The sequence below is a fragment of the Larimichthys crocea genome, chromosome XIII, assembly GCF_000972845.2.
Source record: "Larimichthys crocea isolate SSNF chromosome XIII, L_crocea_2.0, whole genome shotgun sequence".
In the NCBI taxonomy this organism is placed as follows: Eukaryota; Metazoa; Chordata; class Actinopteri; family Sciaenidae; genus Larimichthys; species Larimichthys crocea.
In genome coordinates this window covers 20,410,343-20,435,755 of record NC_040023.1, presented here as the reverse complement: position 1 = coordinate 20,435,755, position 25,413 = coordinate 20,410,343, and the positions used below count along the sequence as shown (strand labels likewise).

The window sequence follows — 25,413 nt, the reverse complement described above, 5'->3', positions numbered from 1 at the left end:
TATTTGCCATGCCCATATTTCTAATTGCCAGCCAGTCAAAACATCACTCATCACATAAACTGTCGATGTTGCTCTGGTAATGGTTGATCTTATTGTAAAAGTAAGAAAATACATTCAAATTTTTTTTAGATTATTTATAAGCATTAGTTAATATGTGGAACTCCATACTATATGTATTTTATGTGTTTGTTTTCATATGAACAACAATTACATCGAAGCACTCATTTTCAGCCGCCTTGCTCAAGTATAAAAAGAAAATCAGTACTGTACTACTGTGTAATATAATTTATGACATTTTTGCTCACAATCTCTTTAAAAAAGTTTAAATGAGTCTATTCAGGGATCCACTCGGCTTCAACCCCAAATCCATCGACATACCTAGTCTGCTCAGAAGGAAAACAATAACACATCTCTGACCAGATGTGTCGACCACAGTGTTAACCCCCACTGATCTGAGCTACTGATGGACCAAAGTTTCCACTGTGTAGCTATTTTGGGAAGCAGTTATAATCCTACAGGGGATAAGAGGGCTTTCCAATCTGACCTCCCAGATGGAGTTCAGCAAGAGAGGTCAAAAAGGTCGCCACCCACTGTCAGAGGGACCAAAGTGAGGGAACCCCCAGACCCCATGTAATAACATAAACATACTGGACTGCAAAGGGAATCCCCAATATGGATACTTCAATAGAAAAAAGTGAAGGGTGTGTGTAAGGAAACATGTAAATAATTAACTCATTAATAAATGTAAAAGTATTTAAAAAAAACATACACAGACATGCAAGAAGTAAATAGACACCTAATTTGCATTTGAATGAAGATGTCTATTTACTTCTTGCATGTCTGTGTATATATAGCTTTTACAGTAATTAATTATAAATTGGATACCATGTATATATTAAAAAACATATTTTTTTGTCTCCCTCTGTATGTCTATGGTACCATCTTTGACAGGATCTCACAATAAAATGTGACTCCCGTCCTCCTCCACCACTCTTGGCGAACATTCCTTCCTGTTTGTCGTCATGGTGCCAGCAGGACAGCTCCACTATATAAGGTCCTCCTCTGCTGAGTCCTCAGCCAGAACGACAAAGAGATCACAACCTTCTGCTACACCACAGCCAGAGAGGAGGGAAGATTCAACTCTGAACTAAAGGACTCAAATTCAGCTCCCGCAGAGACAACAGAACCCCTTTTAGACTGCAGATATTTTTGTTTCTGCTCTACTTAATAGCAAGATGGCCAGTCTGTCAGAAAAAGCTCTCTTTGTCTTCTTTACAGCACAGGTAGGTGCAACCAATTTATGCTGTTTTCATTTTAGACAGAGGTTTAATTGTAACCCCAGGCATTCTAGGTGTTCTTGGTGTAAAGAGGTTTGTGATTACTATATTTTTTTCTAAAAACCTTTAATAACTTTAAGATTAGAAGGCAAGAAAACAGTTTTAATTTTGCATTTTTCACAGAGGAAACCAAAGCATTCAGTAATATCTTTACAGTATATGCTTAAATTGATTAATTAAATTAAACGTGTTTTTAACAACTTTTTACCCAGTTTCACTGTTAGTAAAGTAAAGTTTATTTTAAGTCATTGTTTTGTTGTTCTGCTAATGCCACTATTTTTTCATGAGATATATTAAATTACATTACCTTAGAAAATGTTCACCAGTTTTTGTATTCTTTAAATATTTTTTCTAAGAACATATTTTTGTATGTACTGAGAAATAAACTTTCAACAAAGTGTAAAACAGATATTAATTTTCTTTTCCACCCAGGTGTTAACACTAGCCTGGTCCCAGGTGTGTCCTCGGAGATGCCAGTGCCCTGAGGAGCCCCCCATGTGTCTTCCCGGGGTGCCTCTGATCCTGGATGACTGTGCCTGCTGCCTGGTGTGTGCCCGTCAGAAAGGGCAGGTGTGCTCTGAAATGAACCCCTGTGACACACGTAAAGGGCTGCAGTGTGAATACTCTACTGACATCCACAAGAGGACTGGCATCTGTGGTGGTGAGTGAGCAATTACATTCCCAAACATATACAGGATGTCTATAGTTAGTTAGTTCAAAGGTGGATCCTGGCCTCAGTAATTTGTCATTGCTTTTGTCATTAAAATAATTTTCGTCTGTTTTGTCCTTTTCTCCCAGCTCATGGTGGGGATGTGTGTGTTTTGGACGGTTCTGTCTATCAGAATGGCCAGACCTTCTTCCCCAGTTGTAAGTACCAGTGTATGTGCCGCGATGGGCAGATTGGCTGTGTGCCACGCTGCAACGTGGATGTAATGCTGCCCGGGCCAGACTGCCCAATGCCACGCCGGGTCCAGGTCCCTGGAGAGTGCTGCGAGAAGTGGGTGTGTGAGCCACAGGCTGAAGCAAGCGCGCTGGGCGGCTTTGCTATGGCAGGTGAGTAGACTGGAAGTAGGGTGAGATGGGATGAGATGCACTTTCTCTTTCATGTTAGTGTCACTACAGTGTGAGATGCAAAGTTTAAAGGTTATGTACATTTTTCTGACCTGTTCAGGGAAAGGTAGAGGAGGAAGAAAACTGGAAAAATAGAGCAAGGATGAGAAAACAAGGAAAGAAACCATGTTGTCACTTCAGTGTGAAATGTGAAACAGTAATGATGCATCACTCTGTTGTCAGTTGAATCCAATCAAGGATCATGGTGCCTGAAGACTTCCTCTGAAAACGCTTTTAAACTTCTATTTAGAAAGAGTTTGCCTGCCAAGAGAAAGGGAAAGAAATTAAAGATAGCTGATATATAATATATATAAGTGTGTTCATTACACAGTAAAAAATCGATATTGTCATACATACATATCACATATTTCCGTGTTGGTAAAGTTTTAAACAGGTTTACTAGATGATGTGGTGATTTCTTTCTCCACTCTAACTTCCTCTGTACCTCTTGTGTGCTCCTTCAGCCTATCGTCAGGAGGAAACAGTGAGCTTTGATGGTTGGGACCGCAGTCTGAACTGTATCGAGCAGACCACAGAGTGGGGCGCCTGCTCTCAAAGCTGTGGTATGGGGTTGTCCACCAGAGTGACCAATAAGAACCGTCGGTGTGAGATGGTGAAGCAGAGCCGACTGTGTATGATCAGACACTGTGACAACCAGCAGGACCAGACACAGCTGATGCAGCTTGCACCAAAGGTATTTTGTTTTTTTTTTGGGGGGGGGGTTATGTATGAGTTTCTAAATTTAAGTTATATTTTTTAGACACCACTAGAGATACTTCATTTAGGTAATGGCTCTTTATGTCCCTGCAGAAAGGCAGTAAGTGTCAGAGGATGGCGAGAAGTGAAACAGCCGTCCATCTCACCTATAAGAACTGCACCAGCGTCCAGGCCTACAAGCCTCGCTACTGTGGCTCCTGCATAGACGGCCGATGCTGTACCCCCCACAGAACAAAGACCGTCATGGTGGAGTTCCAGTGTGCCAAGGGTAAAACCACTAGAAGGCCAGTGATGGTAATCCTGACCTGTGCCTGCCACAGCCACTGCCCCCAAGACAACGCTGTGTGGCAGTCATCAGAGATGGGATACAGCGGCATGAGGTTATAGGTCATAATGTCACTCTCAGATGAGCTTATAATGAGCACTAAAGTCAAGACTGTATCTGATGACTGTGTTTGTAAATCCAGGAATTTAGAGTTGTATTAACTCTAAGTTTTAAGTTGAAACAAGACTGTCCATAATATATACAGTACAATAGTCATAAAATGTACAATTTATAGGTCTATAACTTGCAACATATCCACATTTAATAAGAATATATCTGTTTATTATGGGCATAATCTTACTTGTATTCATAAAATGAGAAACCTCTTTTGGAGAATGAAATGGCTCTGTAGCTCTCTCCTGGTGAGGGATTTAATTGTGTAACATCCTGTGGACAAAGTGTCATCTTCACTATTGTTAAGTAGAATCAAAGCACTTAAACCCTGTGATATATTGATTCTCTCCACTTGTGGAGCTTAGGTAGAATATACTAACAACCATTCACAACAGATTTTAAGTTGTTAGCAGTTGTGAAGATTGTGAAGGTTAATTTAAAACAGCCTCGATTCAAGAGGTCTAATACAGTCACAGGGTAGTGCAGGCATACAGGAGTGTCATGGTGGTTTGATGCCTTCCAACCAGATGGTTTGGCTGACAATTGGTTTTGCCAATCAGGAATGATTTAGAGTTTGGTCTTTAGACAAAGAACATGTAACCACAGTGTGCTTTGTTCAGCTTAAATTATGTATGTCCTCTTTCAGAATAAAGTAAAAACACCTACAGTAACGTACTGTACAGATACTTGCCACCTTAATCCATCTTAAGAGACGTAGAATAATGTAATCCTATTGTTTTCCTGTTGATAAAATAGAAAGAGCAGCAAAGGGGACATAAAGGATGAGCTTGTTACCTTTTAGTGGCACTGTCATGGTATTTTTTTAAAATATGGGACACATTTTTGAAATAACTGGACTGTGTACTTTGACCTGATCCAAACTAAAGGTTGAATTCAAGGTCACTGTGGTGACTTAGTGTCATTTCTAACATCTGCCTGAAATGTTACCCCTGCTATAAAATGCATAATGTCTATGTTCCCATCAATAAATGTTTTTAACAGCTATTTTTTAATGACAAAAGTTTTGTAAATACTTGCTGTATAGCTTGTTTTCTTGAGTGTGTATCAAATACACAGTTTTAATCGGTAACAATGTAAACATGAGTGTATATATTGGTATGTGGTACCAATATGCGTACTACTTAATTATACTTCACAATGCTTGTTCCTGTATCAGTTTGAATAATAATGAAAAACTCAACATTTTGAAATAAATTTGTATTTTTTGTATCAAAGTTTTAATCTCTTCATTCTACTAAATACTAAAATAATGTATTTTTTTATGCTGAATGAGCATCAGGAAATATATACTGTGTATCATGTTGAAGTGTAACTGAGAGCTGAGGGGGTGAAAATAATGAATAAACGAGGAAGTGGCAAAATGTAAAATGTAAAAAATGACAAAAAATAAACTTCTCATAAAGCATATGGTTTCTAACAGGTGTTAACAGTCTGGGAGTTTCAACACCTAATATAAGGGTGTAATAAAAGAGACCATTAACCATATAAGAGTAAATAATGATTCCCTTTCTCACATAGACTTCATGGTCTTCTTCCCTTGAAATGAACACACATCTTGAAAGTTTTCACTCGTCTGAATTTGGGGTAGACTTCTTCCTCTGGGCTCCCTTTCAACAGCCCAGGATGTTCATGTTAACATATGGGACCCAGAAGTTACGAAACCGTCTGAGCCCCTCTGACAGTGGGTGGTGACCCTTTAACCTCTCTCCCTGATCCTACCAGGAAGGTCACAGTGGAAAACTCCGTTATCCCCTGTAGGATTGCTACTGCTTCCTAAAATAGCCCCTCAGTGGAAACTTTAGCTCATCGGTAGCTTGGATCAGTGGGAGACTGACAGTGTGGTCGAAACATCTGGTTGCAGCTATGTTATGGTGTCTGCTGAGTAAAGGTGTGTGGTAATGTTACATGTTCGTTATGTTTGTGGATCTAGGATTTTGAGCTTGTTCTAGTGTTGAATTCTCTTTACATATGGTATGTTATGATTCAAGAGAAAGCTAAACAATGACAACATACAAAGACAAGACGGTCCAAAACAGACAGTTGTTGTCTTTTTTCATTAGCCATGGCATGTCTGTCTGTCTGTGTTTTGGCCGACTTAAATATTAATATAATAGTACGAGTAAATGAATCCTAATGACTATGGTGATGCTTTGACTTGTCATGTATTGAGGTTGACTTTGTGGTTTTGGTACAGACCATGACAATCGATCTGTCAATCAAGTGTTTTTGCTAATTATGCTAAAAATCATCACCATTAATATTTTTCCAGTGAGTACCTCCTTTTTCCCCTTATGTCCATCAATATAGAACATGTGAACCATTGAGACAATAATTTTGGAATGTGGTATAAATTCAATCAAAGACTTATATGCTGATAACATGTTCTCATTTTTTAGCTTCATTATATTGTTCTTTCTATTGCACTATTCCCTGATCCCAAACTGATTTTAAGAGGTGCAAAGTACCTCAATTAAAAGCAGCCTTGTGATTATACCAACAATGTGTGGGTATGCGTTTTGTGAGCTGTTACTACTACTCAAATGGTTAGTTGACAGTAAGGCTCAGTGAACAGTTGATTACCTGACAGATTGACTGATGGACTGACTGTTACTATAAAATGTCAGACCGGCTGAGCAACCACCAAGCTGCAGCTCAAAGCTCCTGACTGAGGCGTATTCAGGTCATGTTTTCTTTGACGCCTCCTTGTCTGAGTTATGGGATGCTTCGTATGAAACAGAATACCAGACTTGGCAGGTTTCTTCACACATTTTATAATTCTTAGTTCATCGATTAAATTGCAGTGCAAGAATGTTAGGTATGAGTGGGATTGTGAAATAACTTGACAGAGACAAGACATATCATTCCAGTTTGTGGTTGATCTTCTATAGGCCATTCAGTGCTGCTTAAACAGTTGGGTTGTCAAATAATGACAGACTTCACAGCCTGGTTCTGTTTGCTGACTCACTCTCTCTCTCTCTCTCTCTCTCTCTCTCTCTTCACAAAGTGAGAAATCTGACAGTTAAAAGTTACAAAAGCAAGAATAAAACATTTATTATCCCATATTAGCATCTCACTCATGATTTCCCCAGTATGACCAAGAGCCAAATATTCACACACCTATTTTAGGGTTAGTCTGTTAGTCATGTCAGATATTTTAGGATTTGACCATTTCATACTTTGGCAAGTCCTGGTGGTAGTTTTAAAAAAGACACTAGTGAAATACTTCATGTATGTTGACTTGATCCTGTCATGAAAATAGACAAGCAACAAGTAACAGTCATGCTTTGAACTAAATGCTATCTTTAGCATGCAAACATGCTTACAATGACATGTTTATGTTTAGCAGGTGTGACGTTTACCCTATTCACCATTTTAGTTTAATATAACATGTTAACATACTGACATTTGCTAATTAACGAAGCTGATGGAAGGTGTGTAGGTATTCGGTCACACACAAACTCAAGATAAAGCTCTTGTCTATATGTGCAAATCTGCAGTATGTAAACCTGCTGCAGCAATATAATACGTAAGGACTAAAAATCTGTTGGCTCAGTGGCTCATACAAAACATTTCCTGTCTTAACTGACATGTTTAATCTCATTGAGTGTGGGCTACTGTTTAGGGTGAGTAGATTGCTCCATCTAGAGGTGTATTCGAAAAAAGCGCCTGTCACCATCTTCAGCTGTAATATGAATATGTGAGATCACACTTTATATTTATACACTATATATTTATATTTATATTGATAATTCTGCTTATACGGTTTATANGGATGTCTTTTAACTTGTGTATATATTTTTATTTTTATTTTTATTTTATTTTTCTTTCATATTTTCTTTTATATATATTTTTACATCTTCACTTATATTTTGTATTTTATATTTCATGTTTAGTGCTGTTTGGACAGAGAGAAACACAGTTTCAATTCTCTGTATGTCTTGTACATATTGCAGTATTGACAATAAAGCCGACTTGAACTTGAACACTTAAACACACGGATACCAGCTCATAACGTACATGCTCAAAATGAGAGAAGAGAGTGGTGATTAACTTCAGAAATGACAGTACCATTGTGTTTCATGGAAAAGTAAAAACTATATTTAAAAAATTATTTTTTGTACATTTAACATCCCAAAAAGTAAAACCAGCATACAAAGTCATATTTACAACTTCTAAAACATATCTTGTGATTTACAGACTTAATGTATATGGACCTTTAGCATGTTGTTACACATGATAAAGTGACAGATGAGTTTGTGACTCTACATACACCACTGTAACAACAAAAACACTAAATGCTAAAATATGGATAAAAAGAAAACATTCAACTTCATCTCCAACAGATATCAATAACACTGTACTATGGAAGATTTCTAGTTAAACTGAGCTTAGTCTACAGATTTGTAAAGGTGTAGGCATCATTCAGTTTCTGAAAATATGTGTGTGTATACAGTATGTGAAGTGTGCTTATCATGATCAGATTTTACTGAATTAAAATTTCATCAAAATCTGCTTAATCTGTGCCTTTGTAAAAGATGACGTGATATTTAATTTTAAGTATCTGAAATCAGAATAATCATCAGTAAAATACAACCTAATAAGAAATATGAAAGTTGTGGCCATACGTTATCTTTAATCTTCTGAACCTTGTTTTGTAGTGCCTGTACCCAGCTTATATTAGGTCTGTAGAAAAGGAAAACTCTCTCATTGAATTTGCAGTCAGTGAAGGAGCACATCCAAATCCCAGTGTCTGCATCACAGAAGGACACCTCTCCATTGTCATAATCTACAAACACCCTGACTCTCTCAGGTTTCCTTAACAAGAAGATGGGTATATAGAAGTCATGTAGAGCCCTGCAGCTGGTGTTATTCTCCAACCTTATGATCCAGTTTCCATTCCTGGGAGTAGGTGTGAATGTCCTCTTTTGAAGATTTGACTCTGTGACTATTCCTAAATCCCAGCCGGTCATCCCTTTAGTATCAACTTCATAGAAGAATTTACCTCCAAAAAAGCCCATGCATCCAGGAAGATAGAAATATCTCTTGAACTGCAGCGGACATTCTTTGTCTTTCCTCTGGGTCTGTACTAACGCTTTAGTCTTCTTTGCCTTCTTACCACGCTTGGGTTTAATTTCCTGTACTTCCGCCTTCTTCTTCCTCGTCTGAGCTCTATTGTCATCATATGTTTCCTCTAAAAGGACTGTATTATAAGCGGTATGTTCTGCACACAGGTCACAAACACGTGTCAGGTCATTGCTGCACAAAGGCTCTAAAATCCTGTTGTGTTTCTTGCATATTTTGTCCTCCAGGTTGGGAATAGGATTAGTCAATTTATGCCCCTTTAAGGTAGCAACTCTCTGATGAGGCTCTAGGTGTGTCTCACAAAAAGAGGTCAAACATACCAAACAAGTTTTTAAGGCTTTACACTTGCTGCCAGTACAGCAGTCACATGGCACCTCTCCAGGTTTGATTTGGGAGTTATTGTCAGTTTTCGCATGATGTTTCTTAAAATTCTCCACAACCTCCCTGAATCCGGTGTTGACACAAAGCTTGAGCCCTTTGTTGAATTTCTCATTGCACAGTGGGCACTGACACTGCTCTTTGCCTTCCCAGTGCCTGGTGATACAGGCCTTGCAGAAGTTGTGTCCACATGGAATAGAAACAGGCTCGGTGAAAACATCCAGACAGATGGAACACTGGAACTGATCCTCAGACAGGAAAGGGCTGGCTGTGGCCATATCTACAAAAACAACAAGATGAAAAGGAAAGTGCAGAGTTCATATTACATGCTATCTGCTGGCAAAACGATCATCATAACCTGACCAGCATGACCGGTATGCAAACTGAAGTGGCATAAAAGTACTTCATAAACAAGTTATGGTATGCAAACTGAAGTGGCATAAAAGTACTTCATAAACAAGTTATAAAGATTTATGAACAATCATTACATGCAATACATAGCTATAAATATTCTACAATATCAGAATATTATCATATAGAACTTCACCTTCTCGGATGCTCAGGCCTGCTGTGCTCTCTTTGTATGGAAATATGCAAAATGAATTGTGTTTACCAGTAATGAAGGTGTGTGCACATCCAGCCTTAGGTTTCATTTCTGTATAAATGATGCAATGATGCTCCTCCTCCTCTGATTCATACTCCACCCATCTGCTCTTCCTACATGACATTAACCCCTTAATAGAAGAGCCATGTCAAATAAATTGTGGCATAAAAATAAAATAATCATTTCTGATCATAAAGAACTCTCAATTACAGCTCCCTGGTGTCACCATAGTCAGTTTTGTGTGTCACAGATCCACTCAACTAAAACAACACCAACTCAAAGCCCAAGGTGTATCTGTGCCAAGCTCAAACACTTTAAAGGAAATCTGTCTCTGAATCAAGCCAGCTTGATCTGTCAAGTCTCTGCTCTTAAAGAGTTAACTTGAAAGGAGGGATATATCAGTGCCACTGAAATAAAATGAATCACTCCACAAATATTTTCTTTTCAACAAAACAGCTGTTTAGTTTCTGTTTTTACAGTGAAGAGTGGAAAAAAAGTCTGAATGTGCCTCCACTTTCTATAACTGTAATTATGATCACTTGATTTTTAATGTTGAACTTTAATATTAAACCAGCTAAAATGCTTAACTTGATGCATCAATAATGAAATCTCATTACTTTTGTTTTTGATGCCAGTTTCATGCTATTCCGCTGATAGACAGTTGATGGCAGTGAGGCATAAAGAAGCAAAGCAATGTGACAGCAAAGGCAAGAAAGTGAAACAAGATTTCAAATAAGCACACCGTGCATTTTGAGAAACAGTGAACACAAACAGAACTCTTTTTTTTGGTTTTCTTTACAACGGGACTGTTTTAAATCCTAATATTATGGTGGTGCAGAGAACGTTTCTCTGTGCGTACTTAATGCATACTCCAGTGAAAAGTGTTCATTAGTTGCAGCGTAAGGGAAAAGAGCAAATACGAACTGGTAAATAATGGAAATGTGCAAGAAGAACTCAAAGAAGCAAGAAAAGAAGAAAATGGGCAGTTGTGGAGGCAGAAAAGGAAACAAAAAGTAAGCAAAATGTAGAGGGTGGAGAGGAGTGGGTGGAGGAAAGGCGGAAAGAGGGCTGAAAATCAGGAAGGGAAAGAACAATATTTGAGGGTAGAGTAATAAAAGAAGAGGGAAAATAATTCTGCAGTATATCTTTCAATAAAGAGAAAAAACACTTACTTAACCAAAATCTAAGCTTCAGTCTCCTCTTATAACATGATGAGTGTTGCCGGTGCTCTTGAGCAGGGCACTTTCCTCTCTTAATTAATCCAGAAAGCCAGTTCATAGACCAACAATACAAAGCCTGTGTGAGTTTGTCTGTTATTGTGTAAACCATCTGCAGCTGCTCTCTGCTGCAATAAAAAGTGTGTGTTCAACATGCTAGAGCTGACAGAGGATAAAAAAAAACAAAGATTAATTAACAACCTTTAAATACCTTCACCTTTAATAAGACTACATTATCTGTTTGTTTGTTTGTTTTGAAGGTCATTACCACAACAAAGAATGTACATTTCATCTGATAACTCATTTCCATATAAAAGTAAAAATCAATTGTAGCTCCTATGCCTCATTAAACCAAACTATTCTTAGTATTTCTGTTTCTTAAAATAAATCACCTAATCCTCTCTCTGGTGCAGTTCAGTAGTGATTCAATGTAGTTCAGAGGGTGGGAAGCTGAGGAAGCTTGACTCCTATTGTACAGCATGCCTGTATATATTTGTCATTATATAATTTGATTAATTATGAAACAGACTGAAATATATTAAATCAGACAATGTCGTTATTTCTCATACTATTTAATATCCTTTGATAAAAGTTCAAATCTAGAGTAACTGTTATTTTCAACTGTAAAGTAATTATAATAAACCAATTATACAATTTTACAACACTGAAGCTGTTGGTCAGTGTAGGAAAAAACTACCGTCTGTAATTTTTACATTTAAATTAGCAGTCTGTTTTACTGTGTGAAGCTCAAAGAGCTGTGCATTATACATCTTAGTTTTCCTTTCCTTCTCCATATGTCGGACGATAAATTCTGTGTCATTTTCCTTTATGAATTCATCCATGCTTCCTAACGAGAGGCTTGGCTGTACACTATGAAAATGTTCATTTAATTCAGACTTGTGAATGTTCCATGAAAAACCCTAACTTTAGCGTCTTGAAATAAAATGTTAAAAATAAATAGTAAACATAAATAAATAAATAAATAAAATCAGTTCATTTAACANTAAAATCAGTTCATTGAACATTTTTATGTGTTTAATTAAATTCTGAAATGTTTGGTAGCGTAAAGTAAAGATGGTCAGTTTGTGCACTGAGGATGTGTTAATATTGTGTTTCCAGAATAGAATACTCTTATTGGACAAAGACAGGAAATGTGTCTTTGTATCATTAATAACAGAATACCAACAGCAAAATGAATAAAATAACAACAGAAAATAACAAATCATATCAAATAAAAATCAATTTAATTGCAAAAGATATTACTAAATTAAAACTTCCCAGCATGATTAATTTAATACCGTTTATTCATAACTGTGATTGCAGTGGTGCAAATTATTCCCTGTGCGTTATTTTTCATTACCAGAGGCAGCTTCCCTGTAGTTCTACAGTTATGCCCAGACAGATTAACCAAAAGTGTCCACCAGTAGGTGTCGTACTGTAGCTACATTTCTAATAGATCACAGGTTTCCCTTAACTGTTTGTTACTGACATCAGGATGTCATTCTTCAGAGTGACGGCTGTTAAAAGAAAATATCTATAGCTAAGTGATATTACATCCAGAAAGATGAAACTTTTGTGCAAGCAGGAACTGGCAGCTGCTTGGTTAGTTTTCCCCTAATTCCATCCTGTCGTCACTGAGGCTCTCTTATTTGCCTCCATCTTCTCCCTGCATCCCTGTCAGTCACTCACAGGGTTTGAACCCGGGTCACCCTTGTGAAGGTCGAGACACCCAGCGGCTCCATTCAATAACTTGACAACACCTCACGGTCTGGGTTCACTTATTTGAACTATCAGGAGTCTGTGGTGATTGACAGGGCATGGGGATGTCTTTTGGAATAATAATATTAAAGTTGGAGAGCAAAGCCTCAGAGGGGGGTCTTTCCGTGTCAGAGCTCTCTAACAAAACTCTCTCTCTCTCTCTCTCTCTCTCTCTCTCTCTCACACACACACACACACACACACACACACACACACACACACACACTTTCTGTCTTTGAAACATCAAAAACAGGCACAGGCGCATTCCTGTATGCGCGTAACCGCTCTCACGTCTGCAACGTGAACGCGGTGAAGTGCAGCAGCGTGCGACAAAGTGGACATCTGAAGGCTGGAACACAGTTATTGTCATATTTCACACGACTCTATTCTATGCACTTTCAAATGAAAATGAAAATATGTTTTAAAACAGCCATCATGAAGACAGTGTCCAGTTCCTGTCACTTCAGCTCCATTATGAATCAGAAAAACGAATTATTTTTTCAGTTTTATTCATGATACAGACGTTAGTTTCCTTTCCAGGCTGGTATTTGAATTCATATGTCTATATCTCACAGTATACTTATATTGCAACACATGCGACTAAATTGGATGGAGATTCAAAGGGTTTTGTTTGTGCTTGTTTAACTCTGTGTATCCTGTTTCGTCTCAGACCTTCTGTGGAAATGATGGAACACATTTTGTGCACGCAGGATCTGGAGATGGGATCGGCTGACGGCGGGGGGAGCAAACTCCACCCAGCAGATAGGATCTCGGGCAGGCGGAGCGGAGGGCAGCTTGCGCCGAAACGGCTCAGGCTGGTTGGTCGGGACGCCTGACAAGTCCCGCAGAAAACTTTAGACGGGCAAAGTCCAGCGTGAGTGTGAGAGAGGCAGAGTGGAAGTTAATGTGTGAGAGGTTGCCTCGCACAAAATCACATGTCATTTTAAAGAAATGCTCCAAAGATGGCGGTGGTAATAGCGACGGGAGTTTCAGGTGCCTCCGGAGTGCAAAAAAGTGGATTTGTGGAGGTTTTGGTGCGGGAGCGGTGGCACAAAGTTTTGGTCAACTTGAACGAGGAAGCGCTCACGTTAAGCTGCGAGGAGAGTGGCGTTAACGACTTCGTGAACGACAGTGTCAACTCTAACGGGCTTACCAATGGATCCTACCTTGACAACAATAACGCCAACTCCAACAACGGCCCCCAAACTGTGCGCACCGCGTTCACGGACCTCCCGGAGAGAGTGCCCGAGACGATCGCCAACAGAAAGCGGTGCGTCAAGGTGACCAAACAGGAGATCGGGGGACTTGGGATCAGCATCAAAGGAGGGAAGGAGAATAAAATGCCCATTCTCATCAGTAAGATATTCAAGGGGCTCGCAGCGGACCAGACTCAGGCTCTGTACGTCGGGGACGCCATCCTGTCTGTGAACGGCATGAACCTGCGAGACGCGACCCACGATGAGGCTGTGCAGGCGCTGAAACGAGCCGGGAAAGAGGTGACACTGGAGGGTAGGTGGTCTGGATAAACTGCGTTTGACATGATGACAGAAACAATGGTGAAGTAGAGTGTGTGTGCATCAGGTAATCCCAAACTTTTTTCATACCGCATACCACAGTTCATTTTCTAAACTCCCACAAGATTTCATTCAAGGAAGCCCACGTGTGAATGTTTGTGCTTATCTCCGAGTGAAGGATTGTGCAGCATACCTGATGAGATAAGATAGCCAAGTGTTAGATTTCAGTTTATCCAAGGTCATACCGAGTTTACAAGACATTTCTGAAACGCTGGGGAATTTGATCCTCATTTTTATGAAGAGCTAATATAATCTCACTCAAAGAGCCCTAAGGGAACTGTGGACCTTTATATGCATGGGAACCTTATCCTGCAGGGAAGGAATAATGTCCTATAGGACTGAGAGTTTCTTATTCCACATGGCTGCCTATTTTCTGCTCTTTTGGGCTGTTATATGAATATCATCTAGTAGGTCAGTGGTCCCCAGGACACAAATTGTTGCAGGTTTTTTTTCCTACTTGCCAGCTGATTGCATTCTCTCAGCATCCCAGGTATAAATCATTGTCTGATTAGGTGAACAGAATGAAAAGCAGCAGGCTGCTATAAGATGTGATTTACCATTCCAAAGAGCAGGTACTGGTTAATGAGAGCTAAGAAAGAAAACCAGCCTGTATTATCATATCGCTGTCCATCAAATGTGTTTTCTCATTCATTTACAGTCAGTCAGAGAGTAGAGAAGAAGTGGAGCTTTTTTACTTTATTTCATTTACAGCAGGAGAGGGGGTTGCACACCACCTACTCATGTATGCAACTTTGCCTTCACAACATACTAGGTTTATTTAATAGTTGTGAAATTAGGTGGTTGGCTGCTGATTAAAATCCCACTTCAGATTTCTAAGGAAACATTTATTTATACCAGAGGTGTCAGAGAATCATACAAGGTCAAAGTCATATCATCTCTCTTCCTCTCATCCTCTTTTGTAAGCAAGGCGACTCAAACAAATCCATCTCCTTACTTTCAATAAGCACAAGCACGGCAGACAAGTTGGTGTTTTTGCGTTGCCATTTTTAGCCAAAAGTGAAAATGATACTGCTCTGAAGGATGAGCATCAATATACTGTCCGAGCACACACACATGAACGCAGGCACAGATAAACATGCATTTACACACTGGAGAATGTTGCACATAACTGCCCTCTTCTGCATTTTTCATTCCCGCTCCTGTGAGGACTCTTGGACCTGAGTATGAAAAAAGTGTCTCTCCCTCTCACTCATTCATGTACAAACACACGCACACACACACACACACACACACACACACACACACACACACACCCTCTCATACATACACTTGCAAACATGGTGATGATACTTCCCAGGGGAATACATGGGGCTATACAGCAGAGGAAAAAGCAGGTCCCTGCTGAAAACTTACTGAGATAAGAGAGAAGGAGAAGGTGGAATGGAGCAGCAGAGGAGGAAGGGGGTGTTGTGGAGAGAGATGGGAGGAGGTGGAGCTGAAATGTGAATTTAATGGGGAAAGTGCTGAGAGGGAGAGCGATAGCGAGAGACCAAACAGAAGGAGAGCTAACGATGGTGGCTATGAGCCTGATATACAGATGACGGCGATGGTTCACTTTAGAGGACAGGAGTTGGTGGCAGCAGAGATTGTTTGCATTCAAAAAATACAGTGAAGTATAGAAAGTGACAATGTATGTCTCAAGGGGTTTCATGGATATTTAGCAGCGTAAAAGGTGCATTTGAACTTTCATTTCAAATAATAAGACGTGAGCAGTTGTAAATTGTAATATGTAATATTGTTGTAATATGTAAACTTAAAATTTAGTGATACATTCCTTTGTTTATTCCTGAGTGGGGGCCACTTTCTAAAATGAGAGAACAGACACAACACAAGAGGAAAGAGATTAGGTAGAAACATCTTGGGAGAGGAGTGCACGTCTGTGTGCATTTGTGCATTTTGTGTGTAGTGTGTGTATGCAAGAGAGCTTATACATGCATGTTTGTAATCTGTGTGTTTCACTGGCAAGCCATCTTGGAAACTCATTAAGAAGATGGAGAACAAATTTAGATAAGATAGGCGGTGGCCGCTCACTCCTGCCAGATACAAGCTGCAAGAGGGCAGCGGACTGACCCAGTGGTCAAAAACTGCTGTGCAACCAAGACCAGCATGATTCAAGCCCACCCCCCATGTCAGAGAGCATCCACTTTGTTAAAGTGTCCCCTGAGCAAGGCACTGACTTTCTACTGTTCTCTGTTCTGTGGCTCAGCATGTAGTTTTACAAGCTAAAAACATTTGTGAATTTCTCTATGGAGATCAAGTCAAGGTTCTGCAGTCACAAAGCTCCTAGCAACCACATAATGCAGGTCCAGTGAAGAATTAGTTCTGTGTGAATCGTGCCTTCAATTACATGCTGCTGGTAAAAATAGGAAATACTGTAGTTACACGTTTGCATTTGGAGTATTGCCTAATCAGGTCACTTTTAATTATCCGCTTACAGTAGGTCACAGCAATAAAAAGGCCACACTGCTGTGTTTGGTGTTTGTGTAAGGCATGTGGTCATGTCACAGTAGAAAAAGCAAGGGTGTGAATAATAAAATCATGATGGCTGAATTTAATTTAACTGCTTCAGTTTCAGGGACCTGGCATTGTGCATGCTGGCTCATTGTCATGGATTACAGGAACACTTGAATAGAATAAAGTATTAGAGACACATGTGCTTTTCTTACTATAACAAGTCTAAATGTATGCTGCAAAGAAGGCCTATGGCACACACCATTGGTAGGAGGTAATGTGGCAAATGGTGCTAGTCCACACAGAGATGCTATTGTCCAAGTACCTCACCTCAAACAAAGTGCATGTTGAATTGTCTAATAGTGTCTGGACCCACTCTAACCACACCTTCCTGATATTAGAATTGAAGATTTTAATAATAACTATGATCATCAATAATTAATCATCAAATGTCCCAGTAAGACACAGCAGTGAACCACCATGCACAATACCAGGGACCTAAAGCAGCTAAATGGAATTCAGCCATCATTAATTTCATTATCTACACCTGTGCTGTCTTTAGTGTAAAAGGCCTAATGTGTGTAGAAAAAACCATCAAGGTCAAGTGGTGTAAATATTCTTAATATAGCGTACACTTAAACAGGTGTTTTGAAGTGGGCTTGTATGAGGTACTTGTGTGCACTCAGTGTGTTACCTGCAGTAGACATGATTTTTTTTTTTTTATAGTTGCCTTTTTTATGTGACTTAAATATAATTTTCTGCTGACCCTGTCCACAACAGTGCTTTGTTCTACTTGAATCTGGGAGCACTGTCACACTGACTATTGAGAAGTATTACCTCATTTCAAAAAAGCCAAACTGTCCCATTGTGGTGTGAAAAAAGATTTTGTACTGTAGCAATGGAAAAATGTTACAGCAGAGATGGTTTAGAGAGGAGACACAGCACTGAAGATTAATTTCCTGTATCTGTGTCATGTGGGTTCAGCCACTGCTGCCCTTCAGGAGCGACTAGCAGAAGGTCTTTAGTCCTTTTACTTCAATAGGAAAAGTGAATGTGTCCACAGATTATGACCAATTCTTTCACCCTGTAGTTACTGAAGTAAATATTTGACCCATTTTTCACAAGCCATACATCTCTGAACTAAAATGGCATTTTTCAGACTGGGTGATCACCAGATAATAACTTGTCTGCACGACCTGGCAACACCGATATCTACAGTATAGAGCCTAGAGTAGCCAGAGGAAAAAAAAAGCCATGTTTTACAACACTGAGTGCTCGAAAATGCTATTGTGTATGAGATACAATTGGTATCCACATTTTGATTAATCCATGGCCACACGATACAATTTGTTTCCCTGTTCCCTGTTATGTGTGTACAGAGCCAGCACAACAGATCAATCTTTTTCCCTGAAGCAGAGAAAGAGTAGCTAATTACCCTAATGTTAGTAACTTAAATTAGTTTGTAGCTTACATTACAAAAAAAGACAAATTCCTTACACTTTTGATAAAAAAAGACAAGTATTGTTGTGTTAAGTATTAAGTATTGCTACAGCTCCAAAAACATCTACTGTGGAGAAATCCTGAGGTACAGCTGCTAAGCTACAAAATCATTTGAAAGTCCCCGTTCAGGTGAAGGGTTTAAGCAACTAAACAATTACCATCAACTTCAGGACCTTGAATTAATGGAAATTACAGCAGAATGCATTATTATGTGTAAAAAAAAAAAAAAGAATCTTTGAGCGGAAACTGCCAGTAGTTAGACTTTGAAATACACCAGGTGTGTTTCAGTACAGGCACATGGTTTCTAGCAGTATTATTTGTGAGCAAGTCCAAAGTGCCTACACAGGAGAGTAGAAGAATTTGACAACTAAATGTCAGAATAAAATAAAGAACATCAGTTCACACACTTCAACAGGCAGGAAATGAGTCAGTGTTCTGTAAGCTCTCCTGTTGATCCCTGAACAAACCATACCTGTCATCACCCGACATCTGGATGGAGTGTGTATATGTGCTGCTGTCAGCAGAGTGATACAGAGTGCGTGTCCATGAGCATGTGCATACTTGTGTACAGTATATGCATCTGTGGTATCAAGTAGTCATCAGCAGTGTTTTGTAGTCTAGACTGATACTACAATGAGTGTGTGTGTGTGTGTGTGTGTGTGTGTGTGTGTGTGTGTGTGTGTGTGTGTGTGTGTGTGTGTGTGTGTGTGTAAGAGAGCGAGTCGATGTGTCTACCGGTTGACTGTTTATGTCATTAGAGAAACTATCATCTCCTCCGCTACTGTTTGTGGAGACTGAGTCAGAGCAGATGATGAGGATGATAACAATAACAACTGTGATGATGCAGTAGTGATTGTTGTGGCGAAATAATAGATTGAATCATTCATTCCTCCTGTGTGAATGTTTACACAGCCAAAAAAAAGGAAGGACGGTGAGCTAATGCAAAGAACTTGGCTATAGCTCACTTGTTTTTCTTGTTGGCTTTGTTTGAAGAAGACAAAAACTCTTTCCCCCCAGGTGTAATCATTCTGTTTTTGTACATTGTGTTTGTTTTTTCCTGGTATTCTTTTCACGGATATCATAAAACTGAGTTCCGCTATGTTGGCTAAATACTTGTCTTTAATGCTTAAATAGAGAATTTAGAGATTTAACAAGGTGACCAAAAATGACCTATACTAGGAAATATATTAGACAGCAGCGTCACTGACTTCTGTTGAATCTGCAGATAAGTCATCCTCCATCTGTTCACACTTCATGTGGTTGTGGTTTTGAGTTAAGTACTGTAGTTTATGTTGCCTTTTATGGAAATAATGGAACATGTAACACACACAGCTCTCTAGTTTACAGACCATAGTTAATGAACATAATGCGCCATAATGCCTTTCACTTTTTCCTCCTTTTTAAGAAGAGTAGGTTACTGTATGCCAAATCCTTTTTGGCATTAGGAATAGTTGCCAAAGCATGTTTGGTTCTTGTGAGCAAATATTGAGGAAATCTCTTTATACATTTGTATGCAGTTTAAATATGGAAGAGCAGGACAGTACAATATTTGTATAATTTGGTTTATGAGGATGATGAACTGATTTTTTTTTTTTACGTACATGTAGCACTTGTTCCAATGGAGGTTAAATCCACTGATAACTAGTAGCTAAGGTCCGTCCCTGTTAGTTACAGCTGCTAAGCCTGTCAGACAGACATGCAAATTTGCAGGTTACAGTGGCAGACTCTCAAAAAGTCCTTGTTATTTTTAAACATTGTGTCTCATTCAGAAATTTCAGAAAGAAGTAGAAAAAGAAGTCTTCTTATTTCTAGTCAGTGATTGTTGATTTTTCTGGATGGCAAGATTGATCAACTATAGGGACAGACCTAGTTAATTAAGTTTTGCTTCATGAATTGTTTTAAAACACTCTCTTCCTGTTGAACAAGAAAAGGGAAGTATGCATTTTCTAGCTACACAGACAATATGGTGCTCAAAGTCTGAGGCTAAAGCAACACGGTTGGGAAATATGTAGTGGATGTGCCTGTGAACAGCTCTGTTTTTATGAAACCTGTAACACCCACAAACTAATTCAGTTATATGAACGTGAATTTGGTCAATTGTAAGGTGACTGTAATGTAATATAAGGTAATGGTTTACAGCCCACAAACACTATGTGCGAATAGGTGGGATGTTTTTTTTCTGACTGCAGTTTAACATAGTGGAGATTTTAATATTTAATATTCAGGTTGTTGTTTAGTTTAAAGGAGGAGGATGTCTCGTACCCTGTGGTATAAACATCTGAACTATCTTTTTGATTTATTGTGATAAGTTTATGAGAAATACTCAGTACTGTAGTGACTCAAATTATCATGAATCTACAAGTTCCAACATAGTGTGCTCACTCTAATCCAACATCAACAGCAGCATGTTGAAATGATATGTTAAAAAGAGTAAATGCCTCCAAGCTCTTCTAAAATATTACATTTTAGCAAACATCTGTATCTTTTTTATGTAAACACATATTTCATACATCTCCTCCTCTACCTGTTGGAAGTTATGAGTTTGCAGAGTTAGTAACTGTTTGACGTGAATTCAAAGTTCAGTGTCAATGACTCATTTTACTTATGCACATTTAAAATGTCTTCTGTCAGATTTCTTCTATTAAAAAAAAAACAGCTCTGCCTTAGTCACTGTTCGTTGTTCAGTTAAGGCGATATTTGAACTCTTTGAGATATTGGTCCAAATCTTACCAAAAGATGCCTTAAGGGTGGATTTGTAAAGGCCTTTTGTCCTGTTCAGTGCCTTCAAGGAGTAAAAGCCTTTACCCTGCAATCAGAGGACCGTTTTTCTTCTTTTTTACCTCTTTGCCCTGGTCTGTTCTACCAACGTTACACCTTCACTTTTCTCTCCCACAAGCTTAATGAGAGGGTTTCTTTTTTCCTTTGGTACATTTTCCCACCATATAAAAATCTGAGGCATATGGCAGAAAGTCCAACGACTTCAGACCTCATTAAATACTGTTAAGGACCATTAGGTTAAACAGAGACAATGAGACAGAAATAGTAATGTGTAACATGTTCTAGAGCTATGGATAGTGTGTGTATGTGAGAGAGGAAGGGGGTTGGTGGTGAGGAGCACACATGCTGAGGAATGCAACTAAACAAGTGTGTGAGTGTTCATTGTGAGTGCGTGTGTTCATTGTCAGTGAATGGGGACGAGTACAATTTTAAAAATGATCAATGGATGTGAATGTGGCATTTTAAGTGGTGAGTTAAACAGCTGGTCCTTGGTGATACAATGCCATTCAGGCATCTGCATCATGACTATTATTACAGCAAACCACTGTTTCTAAATGAAGTGGAGGGTAGGAGTCACAATGAAAAATTTTTGTTGTGTCTACATGTGAATGCTCTCATTTTGTCTGAAGCACGAGGTTGAAAAATGGAAAATAAAATCAGCCAGATGGGGGTGGCCAGCCCCTCATCTGAATCTTTTGGTTTGTCTTATGTAACAGCAAAACCAGCTGCTTTTGAATGAAGCCTCAAGTAGCACAAGCGACTTCCTCACCAAGTTCTTATCGTGCTATTGACGTTATTGTGCCAAGTTGGCTGCGTAATGGAATAGAAACATGACCCAAGGGAATGCACACACATTTACACACTTCCAGTATAATGATCACATGGACTCCACCCCATTTATTTTCCCCACCACTGGAAACACTTACAGCTCTATTTCTGGGCACAGTAACACTGGTCAATGAGTTTACATTCCCTCCTTCCAGACTTTAAATGTTAACTGAAAACAAATCGCCCACTAAATATTATGTTAGTGTAATAGCTGTATTTCAATTTCAGTTTAAACCGTCTAAAAAAGTGGACTGTAAATTTATAACCCAGGACTCAAGAAGGTAGACATCTGACAGCTATTTGGCCACATAATTTCAGTATGATTTGACATTCATTGTGCTCAAAGTAGAATATTCCCCTCATGCTTGTCCTCTTTAGGACAACAACTAATGGTTATTATATACAAAGACATTTCATTTACAGTTATATAAAGCAGAGAAAAGCATAAAATCTTCACATTTTCGACCATAAAACTAGAGAGTTTTTGGCATTTTTCGGAGATAAAGAACTATTCAATTACAGAAATTTCTAACAGTTAGATTGTGATTGAAATATAAATTATTTGAGTGCTAGTTTCCATTCTATTTCTTCATCACACTCCTAAGTGAGTAAAAACTGAAGCACTGAAAAGTCTAAAACCAGATGTTGATGCAAGAGATTAATGGGAGTTCTGGGGTGTTTGAAGTTATAATTCAGTGTCAGATTTCTCCCATTGATAGCATCCCCACAGCATTAGGTGGACGTGTTGTACTCATAAGTTTGTATCATGTATAATTATATTCCAACACTAACTGTTAATATTTTTTAATTAACTTTCTGATAGTGGGGAAAGTCCATCTTGTTTGCTAACTAGTGCATTTGTCTGTCTGTCTGTTGGTTAAATCAGCAGTAATGCTGGATCATCACTATACACACACGTTTTGTGTGTCTAAGGTGTGTTCCTCTACAGCTTCCTCATGCTTTGCAGCACAGAGGACAAGACAGTCACTGTGTGTAAGTGTGTTCTTGCATAAGTCTATCTCAAATTTGAAACCTGTGTATTTTCCTTTCTAAATGTAAATCCTACAGCACATGTGCCTTTGTGTCACTTTAGTCTCATAAATGCTCCTAACCAACACAAACCAGACAAAGTTGTCATGATCCAACTGCAACAGATTTGATCTTTTCAGTCCATTGAATTTGCTTGCGCTGTTGCTTGTTATGCGTTTTGAACAAAGTGATAAGCCCTTTTTCAGTCCTTTAATCTGAACTGACTGTGTGGGTTATATGCTGTGCAGTTGGATCACGTCGCCACTGTCGGTCCATTGAGGACACTCTCACATCACCCTCGTCTTCTCTGTGTTATGTGTCAGCCTCTAAGCCTGTGTCATCTCTCCAGGTTGGTGGTTAGGCTTGTTACATATTCTCATAAGGGTCTATAGTGCTTCTCTTAAGAACAGTTCACATGCTGGATTACAAATGCCACCAGCCATATTCCAATTATGTGTGGCTCGTACGGTGGGATATGCCAATTAAAACATCCAGCGCATACCAACGATTCAGAACATTGAGAACATAGAGATTGTACTGAGCCCCCACTTTATCTCTGCCTCTCTATTTCTGTCTTTCACTTGAAACATATGTCCTGTCTCTCTCTCCCTTCTCACAACTTCAACATGATGAATTTAAAATAGTTATCAAGCCTCCAGTGATTTGGAGATTGACATTTACAAGAAAAGCTTTTTGTTCCCTGTCCTATCAGGAAATATTAGAGGCTGTGTGGGTAGGCTCAGTGTTTTCGGAACCATGACTCTCTTGATACTGCCTGTAGCAGCAGACACAAGGTGTGAATCATCAGTGCGATTTACAGCGTGATTGCTTACATTTTTTTATTTGCATACTCTTTAATGATAGAACAACAATCTATACACAGATTTTAATTTAAAATGTAAATTATTGACTTCCATAGGTTGATACAGTTATTTATAGAGTTAGAACAGTTAGAACATTTGACAAAAATATACCAACAAGTTTCCAGAGTACCCACTCATCTTTGCACTTGTGCTGAATCATTAATGTAGAGATAAGAATGACTTTTTTATCTGTTGCCTCAAGTCTAATTCTTACCAAATGCCCCAGTGCAACCATATTTGAATAGTTTCTATGTATGCTCTGTATGTAAACATCTGTGGCTTCCTCACATCCTTCCTCTGACCTGATTTATTGCCTCTGAAAAGCTCCTACTGTGAGATTCACATCAAAAGATGACTACAAGGTCAAACATATAGTAAAATGTACTCAGATTTAAATTAGCCTCTGTGTTAAATGAGGTTAATACAATGCTACTGTCAAGAGACTTTAGTGTTCAGTTTGGTTGGCCTTGATGCAGTTTAAATTCTATAAGTGTTATTTTTGCAGTATGAGTATGAATATACAATTAAGCAAAAATCAGTCATATGTGTGTACCTCACAATTCTTGAAGCAGCCGAAGCTGCTTCAAGAATCTACTGAGGGAAAGTTTTGTATACCTATAACTGCTTGATGCTTCATACCTTCATATTGCCAATTAATTTACTGAAATGAACCCCCCACCCTTGACCAAAAGTATCTTTAGAACATTAAGTCTCTGAATGTGCTTCCTCCATGTTCAATCTTCTTTACTATGTCTGATCAGAAATCTTTCTCTTCCCTTTCTGCCCAGTGAAGTACATGCGTGAAGCCACACCGTACGTCAAAAAGGGCTCCCCTGTGTCAGAGATCGGCTGGGAAACCCCCCCACCTGAATCTCCCCGTCTCGGTTCCACCACCACCACCTCCTTATGTGACTCTCCAAGCTCCCCTACCCAGCCCTCGCTGTCTTTGCAGGGGGACCGAAGATGCATACCACTCAAGATGTGTTACGTAACTCGAGCCATGACCACACCAGACCCTGAGAACAGGTAGCTGACACACACACGCACACACTCACGTATCCACGTATACATACGTATCCTCAGTCTTGAGCTGTAGGCTGTTCTCAGAGTTCAGTCACATCTTTACACCTTTAGTAGGAACAGGGCTTGGAGGTTGAGTGCTACAGAAAGAGTTAGGAAGATCATACTGAGATGGACTAACAGGTTGTTGGCTTTGGTATTTCTCTAGGATTTAAGGACAAAAGGAAAAATATAGAACATTATCCTTTTTTGTATCAGTCTTGTCATTCTAAATGCTATATTGTCAAGGTACAGCCACTCGGTCAACATAAGGCAACATAGCCAACACTGTGGTGGCTTATTTTGGTCTCTGAACATTTATCAGTGTATGTAGAACAGAAGTTGACAGTACGTCTTCTTGCAGCACAGAGTCTCAAATATCACGCAACCACAGCCATAGAAATGCTTGCGCTAATCTAACAATTACATCATTACTTGTGTTACACCCAGAGGCTTGCTGAAATATGTCCAGAAACGATTACCACACTGTATGCACGTGTAAGACCGTGTATGTCATGTGTACTGGTGAACTCGAGTTGACTGCCCAAACTATCTCACAGGCTTTGCTTCATGACTTTTCTGTTGAAATGGTCGAAAGTTTAACTTTAAAACACCCAAAAGATGTTTCGCTTAATCAACCAAAGGTT

At 39.0% G+C, this 25,413-nt stretch overlaps 3 protein-coding genes across 4 annotated transcripts in view; 2 read left to right on the top strand and 1 right to left on the bottom strand.

Moving 5' to 3' along the window:
* Positions 1-1,089: 1,089 nt before the first annotated feature.
* Positions 1,090-4,597, top strand: LOC104920201 (protein NOV). Its single transcript, XM_010732378.3, has 5 exons — positions 1,090-1,283; positions 1,770-1,998; positions 2,136-2,390; positions 2,912-3,141; positions 3,258-4,597. The coding sequence occupies exons 1-5, from the start codon at positions 1,236-1,238 to the stop codon at positions 3,549-3,551; spliced, it is 1,056 nt and encodes a 351-aa protein (XP_010730680.1). The 5' UTR covers positions 1,090-1,235; the 3' UTR covers positions 3,552-4,597.
* A 3,102-nt stretch (positions 4,598-7,699) lies between these two features.
* Positions 7,700-9,756, bottom strand: LOC109139609 (E3 ubiquitin-protein ligase TRIM47-like). 2 transcript variants are annotated; one of them, XM_027286078.1, is made up of 2 exons: positions 9,698-9,756; positions 7,700-9,364 (listed from the first exon to the last, which is right to left on the bottom strand). In XM_027286078.1, the coding sequence occupies exons 1-2, from the start codon at positions 9,735-9,737 to the stop codon at positions 8,178-8,180; spliced, it is 1,227 nt and encodes a 408-aa protein (XP_027141879.1). In that variant the 5' UTR covers positions 9,738-9,756; the 3' UTR covers positions 7,700-8,177. The 2 variants fall into 2 exon arrangements, with proteins under 2 accessions (XP_027141879.1, XP_019119210.1); XM_019263665.2 differs by having other exon boundaries at positions 9,632-9,722.
* A 3,587-nt stretch (positions 9,757-13,343) lies between these two features.
* sntb1 (syntrophin, basic 1) overlaps positions 13,344-25,413 on the top strand; it is a 35,475-nt gene continuing 23,405 nt past the window's right edge. Inside the window, exons 1-2 of the mRNA XM_010732380.3 lie at positions 13,344-14,172; positions 24,496-24,733. Coding sequence (XP_010730682.1) covers positions 13,626-14,172; positions 24,496-24,733 — 785 coding nt within the window. The 5' untranslated portion in view covers positions 13,344-13,625. The remainder of the gene's footprint in view (positions 14,173-24,495; positions 24,734-25,413) is intronic.